Genomic DNA, 24,282 nt, shown 5'->3' with positions numbered 1-24,282 from the left:
TGCCCAACCGGGAGGAGGCCCCGGTGCAGACCTAGGATACGCGGGAAGGATTATGTCTCACAGCTAGCCTGGGAACACATTGGTGTACTCCCGGTGGAAATGGAAGAGGTGGCCAGAGACCTGGGAGTCTGGACTTCCCGAATGGGACTGCTGCCCCGCAACCCAGACCCGGATAAGCGGAAGAAAACGGATGGATGAAAAATAAATATTTAAATAACTTTGTGTTACGTGATATATTTTTGTAAATTAGGGGGGAATTTGAAATCATGTTTTCATACATATTTTGAAAATGTAAGTGCATATCTCAAATGCTTACATGGCTCACGTAAAGAAAAAAAATGCCTTGACCAATTGCATGTGTCAGTCATCCCTGTAATCTGTTCAAGGGGTCATTAACTAGGATGCATTTCTTTAACCCCGCCTGTACAAGTGTTATCACGATGACTTTTTGCTTGGTCTCACAGAATGAAACCACTTAACCCTCTTTTTGGGCATGCAGCCAATCTGGATTAAAGGGATCAGATAACTGGGCACATGATTGAGGTCCTCACTGGCTGGCTATGAGAACATTTGTCTTGTAGACAATCTAAGATTTGCCCAAGGATGTAGTCGTCTTCAATTATATTTAGCAGGAATTCCACTGTACTGTATGTAGTAACCGCATGTTACAAACCAGTAGTCTACTCAACCACTTGGGTAGGCTACATACCAGCAATACTGCCGTATACACACTGGAACATGCTTATGTCGACAACCCATCTATATTGACTCGTGAAGTCCCTGTAGATGGGTCTTCATGCATGATGATGACCCAACACATCCAACCGAAGCAACAAGGACGAACGCCGAGGTACCCATTGATGGTCGGAGGTCAATCATTTTGGGCCTTATTGGGATTTATTTGAACAGTTACCTTTTCCAGGATGGAATGATTATACAACGTAGGACTGCCACTAACAATTATTTTCTTAGTTGATGACTGGTAACCTTAAGCTTGTTTTTTGGATTAATCGAGTAATCGGCTAGGCCCTAGACAGATAAAATCAAATGCGTTAGTGGTTTGGTCCGCAACATATCAAAAAAGAAACAAATACATCCATCACTGTTTTCCAAAGTCAAAGCTGATGTGTGTGACTGTCTTGAATCGTCCTAAAACACAAAGATAATAGATCTGCTTTCATGGATGATGAAAGGAAATTTAGAAATAGTCATATTTGAGAGGCTGAAATCAGAGGATATTTTCATTTTTAAATAAAAAAAACATTACTTCAATACCAAAATAGTTGCTGATTAAATGTATAATTGATTAATCATCAATTAGCTGTTGCAGCTCTCATCAATGTACACCTTTCAATTATTTTCAAAACACGAATTGAGTGCAATTTGACTAATTCTTTTGGATTTCCTTTGGATTTTTCTGTAATTTACATAGGGTCAAAAGTATACACACAGGCTCACATATATACTGTACATACATACGGCTAATATTTGGTTAAATATCTCATAGCCATATCTCATAGCCATTTTTACCCACCACACTTTTTGTAGCCACTGTAGCTAATTCTGGCTGGGTATTTGACCACTTCATTTAAATTGGTTGGTTTGTTGGCATGGATTCGACTTTTAAGTATAGTCCACAGATGTTCAGTAGGGTTGCTGTCGGGGCTTTGGGTAAGCCATTCCAAAAGCTTCATTTTATCCATTCCAAAAACTAGTTTCCATGTGTTTAAGATCATTTCCTGTTGGAACATCCAAATATGGCCATGTTTCAGTTATCTAGATTTGAGGTGAATTTGCAGAATCTGGAGGTAGTCCTCCTCCTTCCTGAGTCCATCCACTTTGGAAGCCCCAGAGTGTGATGTTAGCAGCACAATGCTACTGTGTTAAGTTTGAAAGCATCATTTACAGACTTTTTGTCGTTTTTGATCAGCAAACTTTTTTCCACAAGGTAGCTGCCAATTTCAGCAGCCCTTGATAGTTCCGATTTTGGAGAAAGGTTTCTTTTTGGTCGTCACCCTCTGGTATCACTGGTGTTCCAGCAGTTTCCCGTTCATGGCAGGTTTGATGATTCCTTGGTGGTTCCTGGGTTGTTCCTGAACATCCTAATCGATTTTCTTACATCTTCTTCCAGGCCTCAGCATCTAAATACCTTGTACTTATGGAAAATGATCTTGGAATCTAGAACCGAAAATACTTTCCCGATTTGTGTAAATCTAAAATTCTCCTTTTCAAATCTTAGTTCCTTGGACTTCCCTATTGTTCTGAGTATTGGTTGATCGAATAAGTCAAGCAAATAATTTTATACTGCCAAAGAGAAACTAGCTAAGCTCGATGCTTGGCCTTGGTAATAGACATTATGGAACCTTCCAAATTTAGCCTCTATGTATAATATTGGCCCTGTGTAAATCAGAAAAAATCCCAAATAAATCCAAGATTGTGCACCTTTTAATAAATTACTAAGGATAATGAAACAAATTATCTACAAGCACCTCCAATCACCTATGTTACTAGAAGTAACATAGGAGTTACTAGCAGAAATGGAAGTCAGGCATATCGGTAACAATGTATTTGTATTTCCTCTCAGTAGTAAAGTCCAACTCACCCAGAAGGGCAGATACATCCACTCACACATGGCTCATGTGCAGAGCAGGTGAGGTTGAGCAGGTGAGATTCACAGGTGCGCTCACAGGCCACACCTCTTCCTGGAAGCCGGCCGCTCTGACCCTCTGAGCAGTTGTGGTATAACTGACCGTCTGGACATAAGCTGTCTGCAAGAAGACGAACAGTTCTGAATTCTGAGCACCTGTAAGTTAACAGTCTTCTCAACATTCCCCATAACAAGTAATACCTCTCAGTCAGGGCCCAGTAACATCTGAGCGTCTTCATCTTAAAGATAAAGATACAATACTGTGGTGCAGCTTTTACTTACCACCGTCTGTTGTTTGTAACAAAAATGTACCATCCACACACAACCTGCAAGAACAAGCATGGAAAAGCCATGTAATGGATGATCATTTTAAATATACTGATACACTGCTTGACAATGCAATTTAACGTCATATTTTTCAGCATTTTTCACAAGTTGTTTTTTAGTAGTTTAACCCAATGCAGACTATTAGTGCAAGTCCTATGGGAGTTTTTACTTTCTGCTATTCACAAACAAGAGCCTTCTAATAAAGAGAGTAAAAGCACTGTTGTACGCCTCAGTCAGGACGTTGGGACTACAATAATTTATGAATAGTTACTCTTTATGCCGCCTTAGACATTACAATTATGTACCCCTAGAGTCACAGGACATTGAATCAATCGCAACTGAACTGTTCAGGTTGTCTTAGAAGATGTTTTGACTCTCATCTGAGCAACTTCATCAATTCGTGCTCAAACACTAGATAGGAGAGTCAGACTGGCGTTGTCCTATCTAGTCTTTGAACATGAACTGATAAAGCCTGCTCGGACTGGAGGCGAAACATCTTGAGAATGGACACTCAGACTAGAGCTGTCCTATCTAGTCTTTGAACATGATATGATAAAGCCTGCTTGGACTAGAGGTGCAACATATTCTTGAGACTAGACACTCAGACTAGAGCTGTTCTATCTAGTCTTTGAACATGAACTGATAAAGCCTGCTCGGACTGGAGGCGAAACATCTTGAGAATGGACACTCAGACTAGAGCTGTCCTATCTAGTCTTTGAACATGATATGATAAAGCCTGCTTGGACTAGAGGTGCAACATCTTCTTGAGACTAGACACTCAGACTAGAGCTGTCCTATCTAGTCTTTGAACATGAAGTGATAAAGCCTGCTCGGATGTGAGGCGAAATGTCTTCTTGTGACTAAACCCTCAGACTAGAGCTGTCCCAGCTTATCTTTCAGCTTGAACTGAAAACGCCTGCTCGGATGAGGGGCGAAACATCTTCTAAGCCTGAACACTCCAGTTGCAACTGATTCAGCGCACTGAGAAGGCGCTATTTTAACATTTTGGCCACAGTTCGTTTTCATTGAGTTGAGGCAGAGACAGAGAGGAGGATCTTACTGAACACCTGCAGATGTCATGATCACATCTCCCGGTTCATAATCAGCCCCGAGAAACGCGCAGGGACACTCACTCCTGCAAAGCACCAGACATAAAATGGGAGTTAAAATAAGCTATGAAAATACAGCATATGGTCTATTGACATGAACGCATGGACGGGAGGAGGGTTGAATTTCCCAAGATAGTATGCTACCATACTGACACTTGACTAGTTTGCTTCCTGGTTTGCTTGACTAATAAAAGGTGCTGGGATGGTGCCATGGGTAGAATATAACGTTTATTTCAATTTATGAGGTTAGGTAGTGATGAGGGATGTATTGGGTTTGACTTAATGTGAAACAAAGCAAGAGAAAATTAAAGTAGATCTCTGTATGGCTTCTCAAATAGTGGGGCGGGTCCCCACTATTGTTCAAGGTTGACACGTCTGTTTGTGTCTTTATTCATGCTTGAACGATGCTGGTGCCAGCAAATCATAAAGTGGTTTGTACAGATAAATAAATACATATGATCAGGTTCTCCTTAGTTTTTCGGGGTGTAGGGAAAAAAAATTGGTCCCTGGGGGGTATGACAGAAAATAATTTAGAACCCCTGCCGTATACTCAACGCCTTTGTGACATATGGGCCACACATTGGCCTCCGTCCTAAGTTCTCTCTCACTGGTTATCAGATATCTGTGTTGTCCCGAGCCTAAGTGGGAATGAAAGGGGGGTTTCACGGTGACTTCCTTGAAGTAACTCTAGCACATGGTAAGTAATGCTACATTGGGATGTAACATCGTGGGACAGTTAAGAGTAAGTAAGGTGTATGTCTTTCACGGCGAGACAGCATGAATGGGAGTGCTCAATTAGTGAGGTCTCCAAGGTATTTTTTCCAACAAGCAGTGCAATATGGTTCAGCTTGGTATGGCCGGGATTTGATCTCTGACCTCACCACTTTAATATACCCTTCTGTTGGGACACCAACTGCAGTGTTAAAAGGCAATGCCAGGCTCACTGCAGCTAGCAACTGGAAACTGAATACATTTTTTAAATAAACAGTCCTGTGTCAAATAGAAAGCACACGAAATGATGTATGAGCATTGTTTATTTTGTGGAATTTACCGTAAATACACATAGCTATTGTCCTTAAGGAAGTTAAATTAGAGGATGCTAGGACACCTCAAATTGTTGATTCTTTACCTGTCGTCAGTATTAAACATATTTTGTCCACCCATTACAGTGGAACCCCTTTAAGTTGATATCCGAATGTGCAATTATTTGCATTTACAGAGATGTAAGGAGGGTGAAATGGGTGATACAGTAGGAAAGGTCCTGTGCAGTGGGGTTTCGTTTGATATCTGGGTTGGTTTAAAATCTGTAAATAAGTTCATAGTTGGTAAATAAATCAGTTGAAAATGTATGGTAAAAAATTGGAAAAGCTATTCTCAAAAAGTTAAAGTGAGACATCTTGTCCAAAAAGACTCGTCTCAGTGGCAGCAAGACTGAAAGATCCTCTCACCATTAGACAGTCTTTGATGTCGAGTACAAGCTAGTAATGACAGAAACGAAGTATAAAAAAATCCCATAAACACACTGTATTTGCTCTAAAACATTTGAGTCTTGGGAAGCTTTCATTTTTATAGATTTTGGCATAACACCTGTGCAAACGTACTTTGGTAATTACCTCACTCCCTGAACTTCACCTGACGTCGCGCTGACAGTCCAGGCTTTTAGCTCGACAGCTAGCACTCTCATTCAGCAGACGTTGGTTCCAGCCCAACGGGGAACACGAGGTTGGCTGAACCAGGCGGGTTACATAATGATGAAGCTAACAATACAACGACACAGGTCGTCACAAAAGGACGATTTCCGTAGAAATGACCCCTTTGGGTCTCGCTCGAATTTTACGTCAACAAAAGCGGGCGACTGTGTAAGCCGGGCAATTTTTAATAATAAGAAGAACACGCTCGACTTAGACAGGTTGTCAACTTAACAGGTTCCACCGTTGTACTTTACATAAACCTAAGTCGTGTTTGTCTTCAATTCTGCCTGGACATCGAACCCCCTAAGCCCGTCTGACCTGTGCACACAGGTGTGTGTTTGTTCGTTGTAGAACAGTTCCATCGGGCAGACGCAACCCTCCTCACACTCCTCCTCACAGTGCTGCGAAGAAGAGAGGGCGGAGCAGCGGCGTTGACAGGATGACACACAGACGCCATACTGCATGGTGGAGGGACAGGTGACCGCTGCAGGGTCACAAAATTGCATCAATGAAAGTTTTGAATCTGAGTTTGACTTCTGAAGAATACCCCAGAAAACCAGAGATTTGAACCCAAAGCTGCTATGGACTGAATCCTCAATGATCAGGTTTTATGGGACCCGAATCATGGGACAAAAGTGTCACTCACCGCAGTCACGTATGTGCGATCGGAAGTCAATGATGACGGAGAATCTACGGCAGTGGCGAGCGTAGTGGGCGACGGCAGAGCAAAAGCAAGCTGTTCCACATTTGCAAGTATCTGAGCGACACTGCTGGTGGAAAGGCACTGGACTGATGTACTCGTGACAGGGAGAGAACAGATCCTGGTTCAGTATAGCACACATCTCAGATGCATAGGCCACTGAACACAAACAAGGAAACAAGAGAAGGCCAACATGGCGTTAAAAGACGAGCGTACAGGAAAAGCTCAACAGGCTGTGCAGGCTGCTTGCACATGACAGAACAATTAGAGCAGGGGTGCCCAAACTTTTTCCAGGAGAGCCACCTAGTGAAAAATGAAAGCATGCAAGGGACACTTTGATATTTTCTAAAGTAGATATGCTAAGGAGTTACATATTTGAAGAAAAAACTGCATATTACCACTATGAACTTCAGTGTTTACAATTTTTTTTTTTTTCTTAATTAGTCTTTGTAAATGTTCGTCTCGGAATATTATGACTTTGTTCCCATAATATTTTGTCTTGATTCCCATAATATTAAAACATTTTACCCAACCTAATTTCCCCAAAATTACTATTTCTTCCTCATAATATTATTTCTTTTCAAAAGCAGCGTATTGTTTCTTTAATATTTCAACTCCATGCTACTAAAATGACATTATTTCGTCATAAAAAATCGTTCCCGTTAGAATACAACTTTTATCTCTTAATATTTTTGCTTTATTTTGTAAAATTACAGCTGTTATTTTTTTGATTCTTTAATCTTCCAAATATTTAAACTTGCTTCTTGTAAATTTTCTTCTGTAATGATGACTTTAGGAATTTCATTGCGTAGTATAACTACCTGTTTTGCTCTGCATATGACAATAAAACTCTTGAATCTTGAATCTTTATTCCCATAATATTTTTGTAACATTCTAACTTTTTACACAACCTAATTTTCCAAAAATTACAACTTTATTTGTTGTTTTATTTGCTTCTCATATTACGACTTTAAAAAGACGCTTCTTTAATATTTCAACTTTATGCTACTACAATTACCGTACGTTACTTTTCCTCATAATATTACATTATTCTCATAAAATTATTACTTTTTCTCGTTAGATTACAACTTCTTCTGTTAATATTTGGACTTTATTCTTGTAAAATTACTGCTGATGTTGCCGTTTAGGTTGCTCTTGTTGTTTACTTTTTAGTTTTCTTGTTAAATTATATTTTTAGAATGTGCCACGGGCCAATTAAAAAACCTGGCCTGCGGGCCGCACTTTGGACACCCCTGCATTATAGGATGGGTACACTTACTATACACAGCATACACATCACTGCACAAGATTGAACATGGGCGTGGAATGAAAGTACAACAACTGACCTGCCTGTTGGTGTGTGTCACAGGGTTCCAGCAGAGGGGTGGTCAGGCTGAATGTACATGCTGACGAGACCCTCCATGCATTTCCGAACAGTAGAGGTGTGCTTTCTATCATACCAGCAGGCGACCTATGGGGGGCAAAGACAACATGGGTGCCTGCTAGTCGTGAGTGTGCAAGCGAATAGGGTTGGGGTTGCTTCAGTTGGTTAGGTAACGTTATGTGCCCGAAGAATCAGGTCAGGTTGCTGTTTTGTGGTTGGATACGGCCTATTATTAGTATTTTAAAAATGCATATTCAAGCAAATGTTCTGTATTTTTTGCCTAAATGAAGCATTTTGAAGCATAAAAATAGCTAAATTAACTAAAATACAAATATTAGGCATTCAGAAGACACTATCAAAAACGTGATTATATGAAGTACTCTACACTGGTCACTAGGTGTCAGTAATGTTCGGTGAGACACACAAACACCTGACTTGATCGCCATAACAACAGGCTTTTTTTGCAGGTTTGAATTATCTCACAACAGGCACAATAATCCCTAATAAAAATCCCTAGCAAAAACATGGGATACTGTTGCGGTTGCAACACACGCCAAGCTAAAACTCAACTATGAACCCCCAACATCACTTCCTGTCCGTCACGCCACCCAATTCCCCTAGGGAACACATTTATAGCAACACACACCAGTCTTATTTATGTCTTAAATAGCTTATTTTCTGTTATGTCTGCTATATTGGGTAATAAAAGGTGGATTAAAAGGTAAAAGGTCACTATAGGGGTGTTGTTTCATGTCTAGAGGGCTCTAAAAATGTTTAAAAAAAACATATTTAGAAGGTTGTACACAGGTTCTCTATGCTCTAACTACGAAAATATTCCATTTATAAATAAGGAATCCAAAATCCACTTATCACGGTCGGGTTTAGACCAATTAACTGCGATAAATTACGCCCTTTTGTGCTTTTAACCTCCATATGCCATTTATGTGGCAGAACTCATTTGCCCCATTTACACAACTCATTTAAATTACATTGGTGATAATCCATAAATATGTGCTAACGAATAATGCAGCATCATTGATACACAGCACACTGTGGCAAGCTTGAATTGCACAGCAAGTCGCCGGAGGCTTGAGGAAGGGCTCGTTATCTTCAGTGAATCAGCTTGACATTTACACGCTTCCTCACACAACACAAAACAACAAGAGTTCAAACCAAACCCCTCTACCTCACTCGCAGTGCAAGTAGCACATTGTGTAATGTAACTGCACCACACACACTATGCGGATGTCAAAATAAAAGCTTACATGTTAAAATTCATGGAATATAATACAATTTTATACACATTTACAACTCGCAAGGCATCCTGGGAAGCCCACATGCACACTTCCACAAGGAAGTTACCCAGCATGTCTTGCAGGTTACTTTTTGTTGCACTGGGAGTGAACTCCTGTTGGTTTATGATATGCAAGTTATGGGTCTAAATGTCAATCTAATTCATTGCAAATAAAGAGGACTTTCTGAAGCACATTCGTGTCATGCAGGGGTGTCCAAACTTTTTCTAGCAAGGGCCACATACTGAAAAATGAAAGAATGCAAGGGCTTTCATATTTTGTAACGCAACACGTGTAGATATGCTTTTTCTGTGCATCCTGTCATGGTTGGCGTCGCCACCAAATTTTGTGACGTTCTGTGAAGGTCATGTTACAGTTACTGATCCGCATTCCCACATATTTCACATTCTGAGGGGCAATCCATTTCTGTTAACCACTGAATTGTTAAAGACTTTATAGCACGTGTCGCCAACTCATTGATCGCGATCCACTAGTCGACCTTTGGTACGTTGCCAGTCAATCATGATAATATTAGGAAAAACTGTATGATCACATCAGTGCCCTACCCTCCCAAAAAGCAAACAACAGGCACGCATTTTGTCCACTGAACACGCTCGTACGCCTCGCCGCTCTCCAGGCAGCAACCCGCAAGCCCCAGCCAGGAGCCCAGTCCCCAAAACTCGTCCGGAAGTACCTGCGCACGCACACCGACTTGCCTCGCAGTGCTACCAAAAAGGTTGAACAAGCAGCTTGCAAAGGTTGAGCGAGAGAGGGAGGGAGGGAGTGACAGAGTGAAGCGATGTGCCTGCGCACGCAACAGTAATTATTGCCCATTAGTATGGCTCAAAATCTGACCTTTGCTCCCTCAAAGTTCAGGCACAAGTATAACTCCATAAAGGTGCATCTCTAAAAAAATTTGGTGTCGCATCGGCCATTGAGCAGCCCTCCCTCTTCTCAACCACCATCGTTCGCCCACGACACTGATCCAACAAGCCAAATAAGAGTTGCGGTTTCCTCAGGGAGCCAACGCCACAAGCCCGACCCCGACCAAGATCCACAAAAGTAGGAGTGGCCAAAGTGCTGCTCGGGGGCCATCTGTGATCCATGGCTCATTTGTAATTGCATCACAGCAGAAACAAAATCTCAAAAACTTTGGTGACCACTGCTCTACAGGGTCAGTCAGGCTTAGGGTTGAGGTTAGGGTTGGGGTTAGGGTTGGGGTTAGGGTTGGGGTGTTAGGGTTAGGGGGGTTAGGGTTAGGCTTAGGGTCCACCATGTGTGTAGCTTGAAAAACAGCTTAAACAATTAAGTTAAGTTAAGTTAAGTTAAGAGTCACACTGGACGTCGAGTTGACAGTCCAAACTTTTAGCTCAACGGCTAGTGCTCTTGACTCTCATTCAAAGCCCGGGGCTTTACCATACAACAAAATATGTTTTGCTTGTGTAGTGTAAAAACCAGGAGCAACAAATGTCAATTATTCGTTACTCTTAAGACGAGAACAAAATCCACAAGTCAAGATGGACACCAGAAAGCTGAAGACTATGGATCAACTTCTGTGGGAGTTTTTGTCACCTCAAGTCAAGTGAATTCCAGTTTCTTTCTCGCAGCGTACAAGCCCGCTAGTCACAACTCCGATGTATATCCTTTTACTGCTGTTAGACAACATCCGCCCTTCATGGCTGGCCGTGACGATACGGAACAGTGGACCTCGAACAGTAAATTCCTTGTTGAGAAGCTGTCTCGTCTTGCCCGTCTGACTTTGATGCCAAGCAGACCAAGCAGTGTGCATTACAGAGTGTGAGAAAGAAATTTACATTGAGGACTGCACAATAATATTGTAATATTATCGGAGTTGGGAACATAATCTCATGTACTGCATGTCATTAGCAAAGGACCGTTCTATATGCCTCATTCTACATACAGTTTTGCAGTGGCCCACATGAAAGCATGCATGCTTTATTATTTGCGGACCTACAAGCAATTTACATGATTGTTACTGTAACATGCAAACCCATCATGGACAGAAATGCTCCCACTTACAAGAAGTCATCTTGAATGTTGCCATTGAAGGTTCCACACAGTCCCACTGTGTTGTCCTTCCACAATGCATTGGCCTGCAGATAGAGACGAAACTCCTTCCAGCTGTACTGCAGACGCAGGCCAAACGTCGTCTTCACTTGGAGGAACATGGATGTCAGCTCCTGAATTTGGAAGATGTCTGAAATAGACAGAGGACTAAATAAGTTGAGCCCAACAGCAAGGTACACTGCTTTCGAAAAGTTAGGGGTCTTCGGCTTTCGGCTGAAATCTTCAGGATTTATTAATATAATAATAATAAAAGAATAATTCATTACAAAACAAAAAAACAATGAAAGCTACGAGCAGAGTTGAACGGGCCCTTGCACCCCCACACAACTCAGGGTTCACGTGAGTCCGAGGGCATGCGCATTCTATTTCCTGTTGTTGAGTGGTGTTGAGGCAAATTCAAGAAGGGACCTATGTGTAGCTTCAAGGTGTCGTCTTCATCATATGTACCAATTATGATGAAGATCTGACCATGCAGAACTGAGTTTTTAACGTTTAACGTTTCAGTGGTGAATTGTCTGATTGATCATCAAAGTTTGTTGCCATGCTCCGCCCACATCTTATGGAACATCCTAAAATCGCTCGTCTGTCTAGTATCTGTGATTTTCATTTGGGCTCATTTGGTCAAGGACTGTTTGTTGGAATACAACCTGTGGTTTTCGCCTAATATGGACGACTTCCTGTTTGTTTTGGAACATGGGTTCTTGAAAGGGTTCCTTTTCGTGCGCCCTGTTATGATTGATGTTTCCACCAAATTTCGTGATGATCTATGAAACTATGAAACTGGTGGCAGGGGCTAATATTTTACAAATTTAGAGGGGGCGCTACTGAGTGAGTTTTGGGGGTTTTGGGACGCCGGTAATATAACATTTTTCGCCGGATTTGACGAGATTGTACATTTTGGTGCATTTTCATGCAAGTTAAGGTCCGCAAAAATGTGAGGAAAGTTGCGGAATATATATAATGAAAAATAATAAAAATAGCAGTTTCAAGAGGGCCTTTGTTAGGTGCTATAGCTAGGTGCTCGGGCACTAAAAAAACATCTTAATTTGACAAAAAGGTCCAGTGTGATTATGTGTATTTGTAAATGTCCAACTATTTACAGTGAAACAACACAGCATCACCAATCAAATATAAATGAACATGTGCAAAACTGAAAGAAAAAGCAGCATCCAGGTAACAGTTTTTGCTAGTCCTTAGTAGGGATGTCACAAGAGCTGGCGAGATTAAAACATGACCAGATTTCTTGTTCAGAAAAAAACTGGCTTGCGATAACAAACAAATTAATTAATCACACGCTAAACGACAACAAACTCAATAATGTGTCTGTTTTCATCATCTCTCTCCTCCAAAAAGGCAGTAAGAGGGTTCACACAGCGCATTGCGCCAGCAACCGACACGCTTCATAGGAACAGTGTTCCATAGAATAATGGCTTGAACAAAGGGAGACCTTTTGACACTCATATAGTCGCTTTGGCTCTGTGGGGAGGAGGCGGGGCTGCTAGCATACACACACATATACACACAGAGTACAGCAAGTAAGTATTGTACGGTGCAATGCAAGGTAACACAATAGAAATTAGAAGGGGGAAAAATGATTGCAAAGCAAAATGCCACAGCAAAAATAGGCCTTTTTTGGAAGAAAACCCATCTCATTCACCCTAAGTCGATCATCATTCATAAATATGTGATAATAAAGCATAAAATGTCATCATCATACATAGCCGCATTATAATACAGCAAGCCTGTGTCACAGACGAACTAGCCTGGGTGTCAAAATAGACATTTTCATGGGCGTCTCAATTACGTTGCGTTGCGGGTGGTCTCGGAAGCTAGCTCCTGCAAATAGCGGGGCTCTACTGTATATGGCCTGGGTGTCCACAGTGCGGCCCAGGGGCCGATTGCAGCCAGAGCTCTTTTTTTATTGGACCGGGACACATTCTAAAAATATAATTTAACAAGAAAACAAAAAGCAACAGCAAAAATGGAAAAATCAGCAGTAATTTTACAAGAATTAGAAAAAAGTTGTAATCTAACAAGAAAAGTCGTAATTTTACAAAAATAATGTCATTTTAGTAGCATAAAACTGAAATGTGAAAAAAAAAAGGCGTAATATCATGAGAAACAAACAGAACGAAAGTTGGAATATTTGGAAAATTAGTTTGGGGGAAAAAAAAAAAAAAAAAAAGGAAAATTAGTTTGGGGGAAAGTTATAATATTATGGAAATAAAGTCAAAATATTATGGGAATACAGTCATAATTTACAAGAAGAGAGTTGAAAATTGAAAAAAAAAAAACTGTAATTTTACGAGAATAAATTCAAAACATTGAAAGAAAAAAGAGAGAGAAAAAAGAAAAAAGTTACAATTTTGCGAGAATAAACTTGTAATATCATGAGGAAAAATAATGTCATTTTAGTAGCACAGAGTTGAACTATTACAGAAAAAAATATCCTTCCATCCATTTTCTATACCGCTTCAATATGTGAAACAAAATAAATGTATAATCTTTGGGAAAATAGGTTGGGGAAAAAGTTATGAGAATAAAGTCAAAATAGTCTAAACTATTTACAAAGATTATTTACAAAGAAAGTTGAAATATTTGAGAAAAAACAACAGCAAAAATGTGGAAAAAAAGAGCAAAGAGCGACGTTGATACTAATAATTGGCTTATCACCTACAGTATATCACAAAGCTGAGATGCAGTATTTTCCTGAAAGAAATGTAACTTGTTAGCATATCTACATGTGTTGCTTTAAAAAAGATCAAAGTGGCCCTTACATCCTTTCATTTTTCATCATGTGGTCCTCGCTGGAAAGAGTTTGAACACCCCTGGTATGTGATACCAAATGACACTTCATAACTCCTCTGACATTTAGCATTTCATAGACAAATTCTACAAAGGTGCACCGTTTATATGAATGGGATTACTCAAGGTCAAGTCAATCGTCCTCTTCCCTTATTTCACCTTCCCTTACTTACCTTTTACCTTTTTTTAAGACCTTTACAGACACTTATTGATCACTACAACACATTTACACACATGGTATAGAACCCATTCATAAAACATTGCTTTGAGATGCTACTAGCTGTAAGTCAGCGTGGAAGGTAGTAAAAGAATGGTTACCGTCAGAGTAGGGCAGGGAGATGCGGTACCGCCCGGCCATGAAGACCTCACCAATGTGGCTTAGTGTAATCTCCGTTTTTGGATCTTCATCAATTACCAAGTTGATGGACTGGATGCACGCCCCGTCCAGATTCTGCAGTGGAAACAAGATGGCCTGAAGCTCCAAAACTGTGTTTTTTAAGAAATGGAAGCAGAGCGGTAAACACACTGAGCGGTACAGTACATGATGGAGAGTGACATTTTACTGCTACATGTAGTAGAAAGGATTGCTGCTGGTTTCATTCAGTTCAGGAATGATTTTAAACACGTAATCTGAACATGCATTTTCTTGCAAAAATTATCAGTACCATAAATTTAGGCAGGGGTGCCGGGACCTTGACCCACTCCTCTAGTTCCTGGCGCTTTGGAACTGCTTCAACACCAAAAGTAATGACCTTGTTTTAGCAACTCTCAATCTTTGCACTCTGATATTAAGAAATGCTTTGTGTCACTGACACTTAATCCAGTTTAGTGCATGATCTGTTTCAAAAGGGTATACTCCAGGCGTGTCCACTTTTTCCAGTAAGGGCCACATAGTGAAAAATGAAAGGATATGAGGGCCACTTTAATCTTTTGTAAACTCACACATGTAGATATGCTAAGAAGATATCCATATTTCAAGAAAAAAACTTGAATTATTATTAGTATCAGTTTCAGTCTGTCATTGTTCCCCCTTGTTTTGCTGTTTTTTTTTTCTTTTCCAAATATTTTAACTTCCTTCTGTAAAAATCTTCGTAAATTATCTTCTTGTGATATTATGAATTTATTGCCATAATATTATGACTTATTCCTCAGCTTAATTTTCCATAAATGACCACGACTACTTTATTTTGTTTTGTTTCTTTCTCACAATATTACAACTTTAAAAAAAATACCAAAAAATCTTTAATATTTCAACACTATGCTACTAAACTGACATTAATTTTCGTCATGATATTACAAGTTTATTCCCCTAAAATTGTAACTTTTTTCTCATTAGAATACGACTTTTTTCTATTAATATTTTGACTTTTTCTTGTAAAATTCCAGCGCTTTTTTGTCATTTTGGCTGATTGTTTTTTAAATTTCCAACTATTTCAACTAGGGATGCTCCGATCGATCAGCCACCAATCAGTATCCGATTTCCGTGAAAAATCACATGTTCGGCATATGCCGATAAATGCCTTTCAACTCCGATCACAAAAGCCGATCACCTGTGGCCAGTACTATTGTAGTGTCCTCCCACTTCCCTTCAGGCATGCCAAAACAAAAACATCATGCATGCCTGCAACCTAACTACCAACACATGCCACAAAAACTATCTTGCAGGGGTAGCACGTTAAAAAAGCTTTAATTTAATGCAGCATTTGAAGAACAAACACTCGACGGTGTCTGGTGAGTTTTCGAGGCTCACACTGTGATCATCAGTCAAACGGCAGCTAACGCAGCCATGTGGACACTAAGCCGGTATGTGTGTGACAGTCAAAAATCTAAGCAAAATACCGGAAGATTAATTGAATTCATCGGACGAGATGACCAGCCGTTCTCAGCGGTGGAAGGCCGAGTGCTCTCTCACTTACCTGGAAATCCCGCCAAAGTACTCTCACATCTGAAGTTTCCTTAAAGAAGGCGTCTCATCCTCTGTAAGCTTCACCAGTGATATATGTTCTCTTCAAACAGTAAGTCAAATTTGTTTTTGTCTAAATTAAGATGACTTTATGGTTCCTTTTTCCATACCATATTTTCATATCACAGATTTAGGTGGGCTCAAGAGAGGCAAACCCTAACCCATGCAAATGTAACCATGCAATGTTCCTTCATGTCTGAAACTAATAAATCATACCATACCATACTGTAAGGGGCCAATGAGCCCATTAGATGACACCATGTGCCGCCAGCTCCCCGCTTCTACTCTGCCCATCATCCACCTCTCTTTTCCAAGCAATCCCTAGCCCTGCCAGTTCCTCTCTAGCTTCCTTCCTTGCTAAAAATCTACCTACAGCTCTGTTATTCTGCCCAGCTAACAGATAGGTTTGCCAGGGTCATGTTTCAGCTGCATCGTTTCCTGGTTCTCCAAACTACAGCACATGCAAGTATGTCAAAAAGAAGTTGTCGTTATTATTTACGCATTATCCCAATTTGGGACACCTAAAGGATTGCAAAGTTGACTCACAGCTCCACAGGGGGCGTTTTGGATGGTGACCGTGAACTTCCCTGACTTGCGACTCTTAGCCAGGACGTACTGACACGTTGCCGGGAAGGTGTAGACACGCCCATCAAATGACTGGAAATACATGTCGCCAGTGACGGAGCACTCGCCTACAGAAGGAGGGAGACAATTTCCACATTAGGTTGGGTTAAAAATACTTGCTTGTCATTCTTTGTGTGCAAATGACAGATGATTCTGCATACAAGCGCTCCTCGTGTGACAACGTGTCCTGATATGATGCGCTCTGTAAATCAGGGGTGTCGATTGCAAGCTACGGGTAGATCGCCATGGTAGTTTGGGTCGATCGCATAAACGTCACTTTATAGATGTCATATAACATCAGTCAGCTGACATTAAGCTCCCCTCCTGATTCGCTCTTGCTCCCCCGCGGCGTTTCAAGCTACACTGAGAAGCAACCTTCATCTTTATTATTCTTCTTACGGATAAACTAACTCAGCGGTAAGATGCTTATATCTATAACTAAAGTTATCTGTTCACTTGTAGCAGCTAGTTATGCAGAAAAAAAAAGTGTATTGTTTAATGGCTTTGCTTCGCGTCATGAACTCCATTACAGAAATCAGTGCTTTCTACATGTCCGCTTCCTACACTATTATTTCATGATGAAGTGGAAAATGTGCCCATTGCTGAAACCTTTTTAAAATGTTGCCTTGACTTCGGCTGCATTGTCTTTTGCATAATCATTTTCAATTCTTGTATATCGGTTTGATAGCAAATACTAACTGGATGTAATACATGAACTGTGTCTCCTAATGAACGTTACGTAGCTATTTTGACTGCCATATTACCAGTACTCAGGTTATGTACGCAACTATTGAGGAATTATGTGTAATTATCTTTATTGCCATATTGAATATAATTATGGTATCGACTACTTTGGTTACCTGTAAACTGTACAATACTAATCATTAATATTTACAATAGTATTTCAAAGTTTACCGGTTAGATTTTCTATATGTTAAATGATTTATAGAAAGAGGTACATCATTTTAACTTGTAACTTGCATGCTGAAAAAGTGCGTGCACCCCTGATATAAACAATATGTGTAACGTACATAATACGTACTCATATTTTTTTTCATAAATATAGTAAATATATATATTTTCTATATTTATAGTAGGAGGTAGATCATTTTAAAAGTAGCAAAGTAGCAGATTTTGACTTTACCCGGGCAGCTGTAGTCGGTGCAGTTCCATACTCCAGCCAAGCATGTGCTGAAACACAAAGCAGACACATCCTTGGATTGCTCTCAGAAAATGAAAGGCGGATGATAATGGGATCATATCTGATTGTCATAGAAGACAAAATAATACATTCCTGATCAAAATTTTAGGACCAGTTGAAAAATTGCAAGAATTTACATTTTGCACTGTTGCATCTTTAGGAGGTTCTAAGTAGCACTTCAAAATGAAAAAGAAGAAATAGGTGTGAGACAACCATTTTTTTGAGGAAGCAATTTATTGCAAAGAAGCATTAAAGTGAAATAGGCCATTCATCAGCTGATCAAAAGTTTAAGCTCGTCGCCCAAAAAACCCTGAAACCCACCTAAAATAAAAATAAAATGTTCCAAAAAGGACTCCATATGTGCCATTCTTGTTAATCACCTCAATAAATCTGTGATCTACCTGCTGCACAGATCACTGCTACACCTGGAGGAGAGCGGGAGCTCTGTGAGGGTCATGTTTTTTGACTTCTCCAGTGCCTTTAACACCATCCAGCCGTCACTACTCAGAGTGAAGATGGAGAGTGTGGGAGTAGACCAACACCTGACTGCATGGGTTATAGACTACCTCACCAACAGACCACAGTATGTGAGGCTCCGGCACTGTGTGTCTGACATGGTACTCTGCAGCACAGGTGCCCCTCAGGGTACGGTGCTCTCCCCTTTCCTCTTCACCCTCTACACCTCGGACTTCACACACAACTCCACACAGTGTCACATCCAGAGGTTCTCCGACGACACAGCCATCATTGGTTGTGTTTCAGAGGGGAATGATCTGGAATACAGGACGGTCATCAGGGACTTTGTCAGCTGGAGTGAGCTTAACCAGCTACAACTCAACACCAGCAAGACAAAGGAGATGATCATGAACTTCCAGAGGAAAACATCTCACTTTACACCGGTGAACATCCAGGGAGCGGACATAGAGTTGGTAGACAGCTACAAATTCCTGGGTGTTCACCTTAACAACAAGCTGGACTGGTCCATCAACACCCACGCCCTCTACAAGAAGGGCCAGAGTCGCCTCCGCCTGCTGAGGAGACTGAGGTCCTTTGGTGTGTGCAGGACTCTTACAAACCTTTTATGACTCCGTGGTGGCCTCAGCCATCTTCTATGCTGTGGGCTGCTGGAGAGGGGGCAGCACTGACAGGGACAGGAGCAGGATCAATAGACTGATCAGGAGAGCGAGCTCTGTCCTGGATGGTCCTCTGGACTCCGTGGAGGAAGTGGGGGAGAGAAGGATGTTGGCTAAGCTGACATCCATCATGGACAACACCTCTCACCCCCTACATGACACTGTGGGTTCCCTTAGCAGCTCCTTCAGCAGCAGACTGTTACACCCACGGTGTAAGAAGGAGAGGTTCCTCAGGTCCTTCATACCGACCGCTGTCAGGCTCTACAACACCTGCACCACCTGAACCATGTTGTAGCCACTATGTCACTATGTATTCTTTACTTGCGTATCTTGCTTGCTGCTGTAACAAGTGAATTTCCCCGCTGTGGGATACATAAAGTACAAATACAATACAAAAAATTGATGCCAGTGTTTCCAGGAGGCTAGTGCTCCAGGTGATGAAGATGGCTTCACGGAGGGCATCCACTGACTGGAACTAACGTCCATTTTTTTCCCCCATTTTTTGGAAGAATTCCTCTGTCAGGCGGGCATTGCGAACTGCAGTGTTGTCTTGTTGAAAAAAACAATCATTACCACACAGACGAGGGCCTTCAGTCATGAGAGGTGCCCCCAGCAACATCTCCACTTAGCGATCTGCCGTTTGACGCCCCTGCACAACCTGGAGCTCCATTGTTCCATTGACGGAAAAGCAGCCCAGATCATGATGGCACCCGCTCCACTGTTCTGTGTGGAAAACATCTCAGGTGGGATCTCGTCAGTGGGATCTCGCCAGTAACGTTGGAAGCCATCAGGGCCGTCAAGGTTAAATTTTTTCTCATCAAAGAATAAAACTTTCTTCCACTATTCAATGTCCCATGTTTGGTGCTCTCGTGAAAATTCCAAACGGTCAATTTTGTGGCATTTGTTCTCAAAAGCCTTCTCTATCAGATGTCGTCTGATGGTTATTGGACTGCACTCTGCACCAGTAACAACCTTCATTTGGGCCGAGGATGGTCTCTTGACGGACAGCCAATTGGATCCTCTGGCTCAGGGCTGGTGATATTTTTTGGGTCTCCCACTTGACTTTTTTGTTCCATAACCCTCAGGATGTTTACTGCGTCCAACCGCACTGCGAGAAGCCTTGCTTATGCAGCTCGACAATCCCACCGCTTTCAAAGAGAGAACGCTTTTTTGCCTTTGCCATCAAGACATCATGACAGAAAATGACATTGATTTCACATTTTTGCCAAGATTTTGGCTTTTAAAGGCTGTGTTCTTAAAGTTTTGATCAGCTGGTGAACAGCCTATTTCACTTTAAGGCTTGTTTGCAATAAATCGGTTACTCAGAAATGTTTTTCTCGCACTCCCATTTCTTCTTTTTTTTTTTGCATTTTGAAGCTCTACTTAGAATTTGGGAAATTTTTCAACTGGTCTTAAAATTTCCACGAGGGGGATATTTTATCCAGCAAGATGGGCCCATCTGCGGTTTAATTAAGGTACAAAGGCAGTAAAAAGGTGGGAGATTTTTGAGGCTCACCAGTTGTTGCATTCCTCCTGTATCGTTTGTCCAGATTGGTAGAAGATGCCATGGTTTTCACAGGGACAGTCTGAGGGTGTTACACAGCTCCCCTCTGAATAAATCAAACCTGACGACCGAGGCCGAGAGTCACAAATGTTGCAATACAAAGAAAATGGAAAATGGATGCCAGCTCACCATCTGGACAATAACATCCATCCAGGCAGGCCAGCCTGCTGTCAATGCACGTCCTCTCTTTGTTGCATGATGCCGGGCAGCAGCTGATGCATTCCAGGTACTGTAGACCTGCCGGACACTGCTTTGCTGGTTGCCATCGTAAAGAAACACAAAATGATCAATTGCAAATTGTAAGGCGTCAGCAGGTCATTGGTGCATCTATGGCACAAACAAACCACATACCACACTGAGGAATGTGGTCCCTCCAGTCATTCAGTGACTGGTCAGCATGGGCACAGGCCCTGGAGTACTCAGTGAACACCTGGCACACTGCCTCCCTAGTAGGGCCCGACCTTGAAGGAAGCATATTGAAGAGGGAAAGGGAACCTTAAACAGGCTGCACTCTTCATACTGTTGCCCATCCATCAAATAATATTAACAATTATACAGTACACAAAGGACATCACATCATATGATGTTCCACAACACTGGTGAAAATGACGCATGGAATAGATCGTAACATGCAAACTGGGTTTCTTACATGCAGAGGATGTTAAAACAGCTGGCCATGTAGGACAAAGGGTTGACAAAGTCATGGCAGCCTTGGAATGGCGGATCCAGCAGCATTAAACACGCTTCCTCCACTTTCTGGTACAATAAATAAATAAATGATAACATTTAAAGCAACATTATGGAGTATATGTATGGTATGCATCCAACACACATGTAACCATAGTCCAAACCCTAATGAACTGGCGACTATTTGAAACCCCAGCTGAACTAAATAGGAACACCAATTACAGTAGAACTTAGGTTAGCGGGATTAATTCGTTCCAGGAGGCCCCACTCTAACTGAACAGATGCAGATATTAGTCTTACCAGTAGAACGTGCACATCAACATCTGCACAAGGTGAGGAGAAACCTGAAGGCACCATGGGACACCGAGGCTGGAGCAGCGGCATCTCCATCCAGCTGTTTCCAAACAATTCTAGCTCATGACTCAGTATACCTGAAAGAGACACACAAATATTAACTTTGTTAATAATAATGAATAATGTAATTAATAATGAATATTAATTATATGTGATTCTCTGCCTATTCGGCATTTGTGACCCCACAAATTGGCGGAATTTTCATCAAAGAACAGGAAGGCCATGCTGGATTTTGCCAAAATGTACAGAGATTTAGTTATAGTGTGTCTTCCACACATGTTGCTTTTTGTGTCATTTTTGGTTGCACCGTGAGTGAGGTAGGCATGTGGTTCGATGAATTGAATTGGTTTATGTTGGGTGAGCTACAGTTCAGGCCAAAAGTTTGGGCACACCCTCTCATTCGATGCGTTTTCTTTATTTTCAGGACTATTTACCTACTAGATTCTCAAAACTATGAATGAACACATGGAATTATGTACTGAACAAAAAAGTGTGAACTAACTAAATACATCATATATTTTAGATTCCTCAAAGTAGCCACAATTTGCTTTTTCTGATAGCGCTGCAAACCCTTGGTGTTCTCTCAATGAGCTTCATGAGGTAGTCACCTGAAATGGTTTTCCCTTCACAGGTGTGCCTTGTCAGGGTTACTTAGTAGAATATCTTGCCTTATTAATGGGGTTGGGACCATCAGTTGTGTTGTGTGTGTTCTAACCTTTGGCCTGTACTGTAATTCATAGCAAGTAATGAGTTAACTGTTAACTGTTATGTGCAGTACGGCCGTGACGCAGCAGCATAGCCCAGGCTTGATTAGAATGTCATAAATAGACATTTTTATTTATAGGCTCAATTACTCGCAGTTTTTCACAATTTGCAGGTAGCCTAGGAATGGAACTTACCGTAGCTGGTCCTGAGGTCATCCTGAGTATCTGCGTTGAAGTTGCCACAGAGGCCACAGGTTCTGCCCACAAACTCTGGACTAAGTTTGATGTATACCGAGCCACTGTGTCCCTCCCAGGCCAGCGTGAAGCCTTGCGGTTGTGTCACTAACACGTACTGGGAGATCTGCTCCAGATGCAGGTCATGGATGTGATGTGGAAGCTGCAAACTGGAGATGTCATTTTTTTAAAATAAGAAATACTGAGCCTTTCTTTTCAGTACGTGCTTAAAAAAACACACACATTGAAAAGCATGTGGTGTTTTTATGAGTTAAATTAGTTGCATACAGTAGTAGGAAATTCCAACTAATTTCAATGTTACGTTTGCGAATATTCTCAATCACCAGGTCACTGTAAGCAAGGTAGGACAGCTGCGCTATCTCTGCTGGATATAAAAAGACCTGCATGATGGAGAGAAATAAAGCTTCTGGTCGTCCACCAAAAAAGAAAAAAAAGGTTAATTTTCACTTCTGACCTTTGCTCTTTGAACGTCACATTGGTGGCGTGCAACCGGACCTCGCCCTCCCACGGAAGGAAGAGGCTGACTGAGCGCTGGCAGCGATACGGCTCAGAACCACAGTCAGGGTCATTGTGCACCTGCAAACAGAAGGATGTCATCTATCAATTCTATTACAGTAGATGCCCATTTTTCCTCAGGCGAAAAAATGTGATACAGCCTTAAAAATGTCTATTTTTGACGCATGGCTAATATTTTACATTCCTTTGAGCATTTTTCTCCAAAAGCAAAATGAATGAACCATACTGCTATGAAAGTTCACCTGGACAACGACGCTGGCCTGGGTGGTTTCCTCACAGTCTTTGAGCAGTGTGTACGTGCATCGACCAGGGAAGTAGTAGTAGAGGCCATCAAAGGTCTCAAAGTTGTACTGACCCCAGGTCCTGCATGTCATCTCCCTCTCAAAACCAGGATTTGGAACTGAGCACACATGGACCAGGGCAGAAAATAGACTGGATTATAATGTTTGGGTAGAACAGGGGTGTCCAAAGTACAGCTGTGGCACATTCTCAAAATAGAATTTAACAACAAAATGAAAAAAAAATCAAATATGGAAAAATCATCACTAATTTTACAACAATAGAGTCAAAATATTATTATTAATTATTCTAATTATGAGAAATAAACAAAACAATGAATAAATTTGTAATGTTTGAAAAATTAGGTTGCTGAAAAAGTTATAATGTAACGAGAATAGAATAGAAAATAGAATAGAAAGTCAAAATATTATGGCAATAATTTATATTATGGAAATAAAGCCATAATTTCAAGAAGAAAGTTGAAGTTGTTGGAAAATTTTTAAAAAAAAAACAGCAAAAAAATTTTGTATTTTTACTTTATTTATCCCACAGCTTTCCCACAACTATCTTTTACGATAGTAAAGTCAAAATATTCTAATGAGGAAAAAAGTTCTACGAGAATAAACACATAGTATTATGAGGCAAACTAATGTCTTTTTAGTAGCACAGAGTTGAAATGTTAAAGAAAAAAAAAATCAAGTCGCAATGTGTATTATGTGAAACAAACCAAATAAAATTAATTTGTAATTTTTGGAAAATTTGGTTTGGGCACACATCTAATTATTATGGGAATAAAGTCAAAACATTATGGAAATAAAGTCAGAATTTTATGAAAACAGAGCAAAGACCATAGTTGATACTAATACTAATAGGCTTTGTCATATATATCAGTGGTCCCCAACCCCCAGCCGGTACCGGGCCGCCGGTCATTTGGTACCGGGCCGCAGAGAAAGAAAAAA

The 24,282-nt window shown here is 40.9% G+C and overlaps 1 protein-coding gene across 2 annotated transcripts in view; it reads right to left on the bottom strand.

Annotated features, from left to right (window-relative positions):
• The window catches only part of otog (otogelin), an 83,847-nt gene that overhangs the window by 54,045 nt on the left and 5,520 nt on the right, over nucleotides 1-24,282 (bottom strand). For both annotated transcript variants that reach the window (XM_054771615.1, XM_054771617.1), the window contains exons 6-23: nucleotides 23,287-23,444; nucleotides 22,983-23,104; nucleotides 22,469-22,677; nucleotides 21,516-21,646; nucleotides 21,178-21,284; nucleotides 20,880-20,989; nucleotides 20,658-20,783; nucleotides 20,481-20,589; nucleotides 17,775-17,821; nucleotides 16,553-16,698; nucleotides 14,362-14,494; nucleotides 11,191-11,368; nucleotides 7,821-7,945; nucleotides 6,421-6,633; nucleotides 6,093-6,258; nucleotides 4,035-4,109; nucleotides 2,930-2,973; nucleotides 2,603-2,768 (exon numbers count right to left, since the gene is read on the bottom strand). In XM_054771615.1, the coding sequence (XP_054627590.1) occupies nucleotides 2,603-2,768; nucleotides 2,930-2,973; nucleotides 4,035-4,109; nucleotides 6,093-6,258; nucleotides 6,421-6,633; nucleotides 7,821-7,945; nucleotides 11,191-11,368; nucleotides 14,362-14,494; nucleotides 16,553-16,698; nucleotides 17,775-17,821; nucleotides 20,481-20,589; nucleotides 20,658-20,783; nucleotides 20,880-20,989; nucleotides 21,178-21,284; nucleotides 21,516-21,646; nucleotides 22,469-22,677; nucleotides 22,983-23,104; nucleotides 23,287-23,444 (2,365 nt within the window). The remainder of the gene's footprint in view (nucleotides 1-2,602; nucleotides 2,769-2,929; nucleotides 2,974-4,034; nucleotides 4,110-6,092; nucleotides 6,259-6,420; nucleotides 6,634-7,820; nucleotides 7,946-11,190; nucleotides 11,369-14,361; nucleotides 14,495-16,552; nucleotides 16,699-17,774; nucleotides 17,822-20,480; nucleotides 20,590-20,657; nucleotides 20,784-20,879; nucleotides 20,990-21,177; nucleotides 21,285-21,515; nucleotides 21,647-22,468; nucleotides 22,678-22,982; nucleotides 23,105-23,286; nucleotides 23,445-24,282) is intronic.

The sequence above is a fragment of the Dunckerocampus dactyliophorus genome, chromosome 3, assembly GCF_027744805.1.
Source record: "Dunckerocampus dactyliophorus isolate RoL2022-P2 chromosome 3, RoL_Ddac_1.1, whole genome shotgun sequence".
Lineage (NCBI taxonomy): Eukaryota > Metazoa > Chordata > Actinopteri > Syngnathiformes > Syngnathidae > Dunckerocampus > Dunckerocampus dactyliophorus.
The sequence above is the reverse complement of the archived record's forward strand: the minus strand, read 5'-3'. Positions and strand labels throughout refer to the sequence as shown.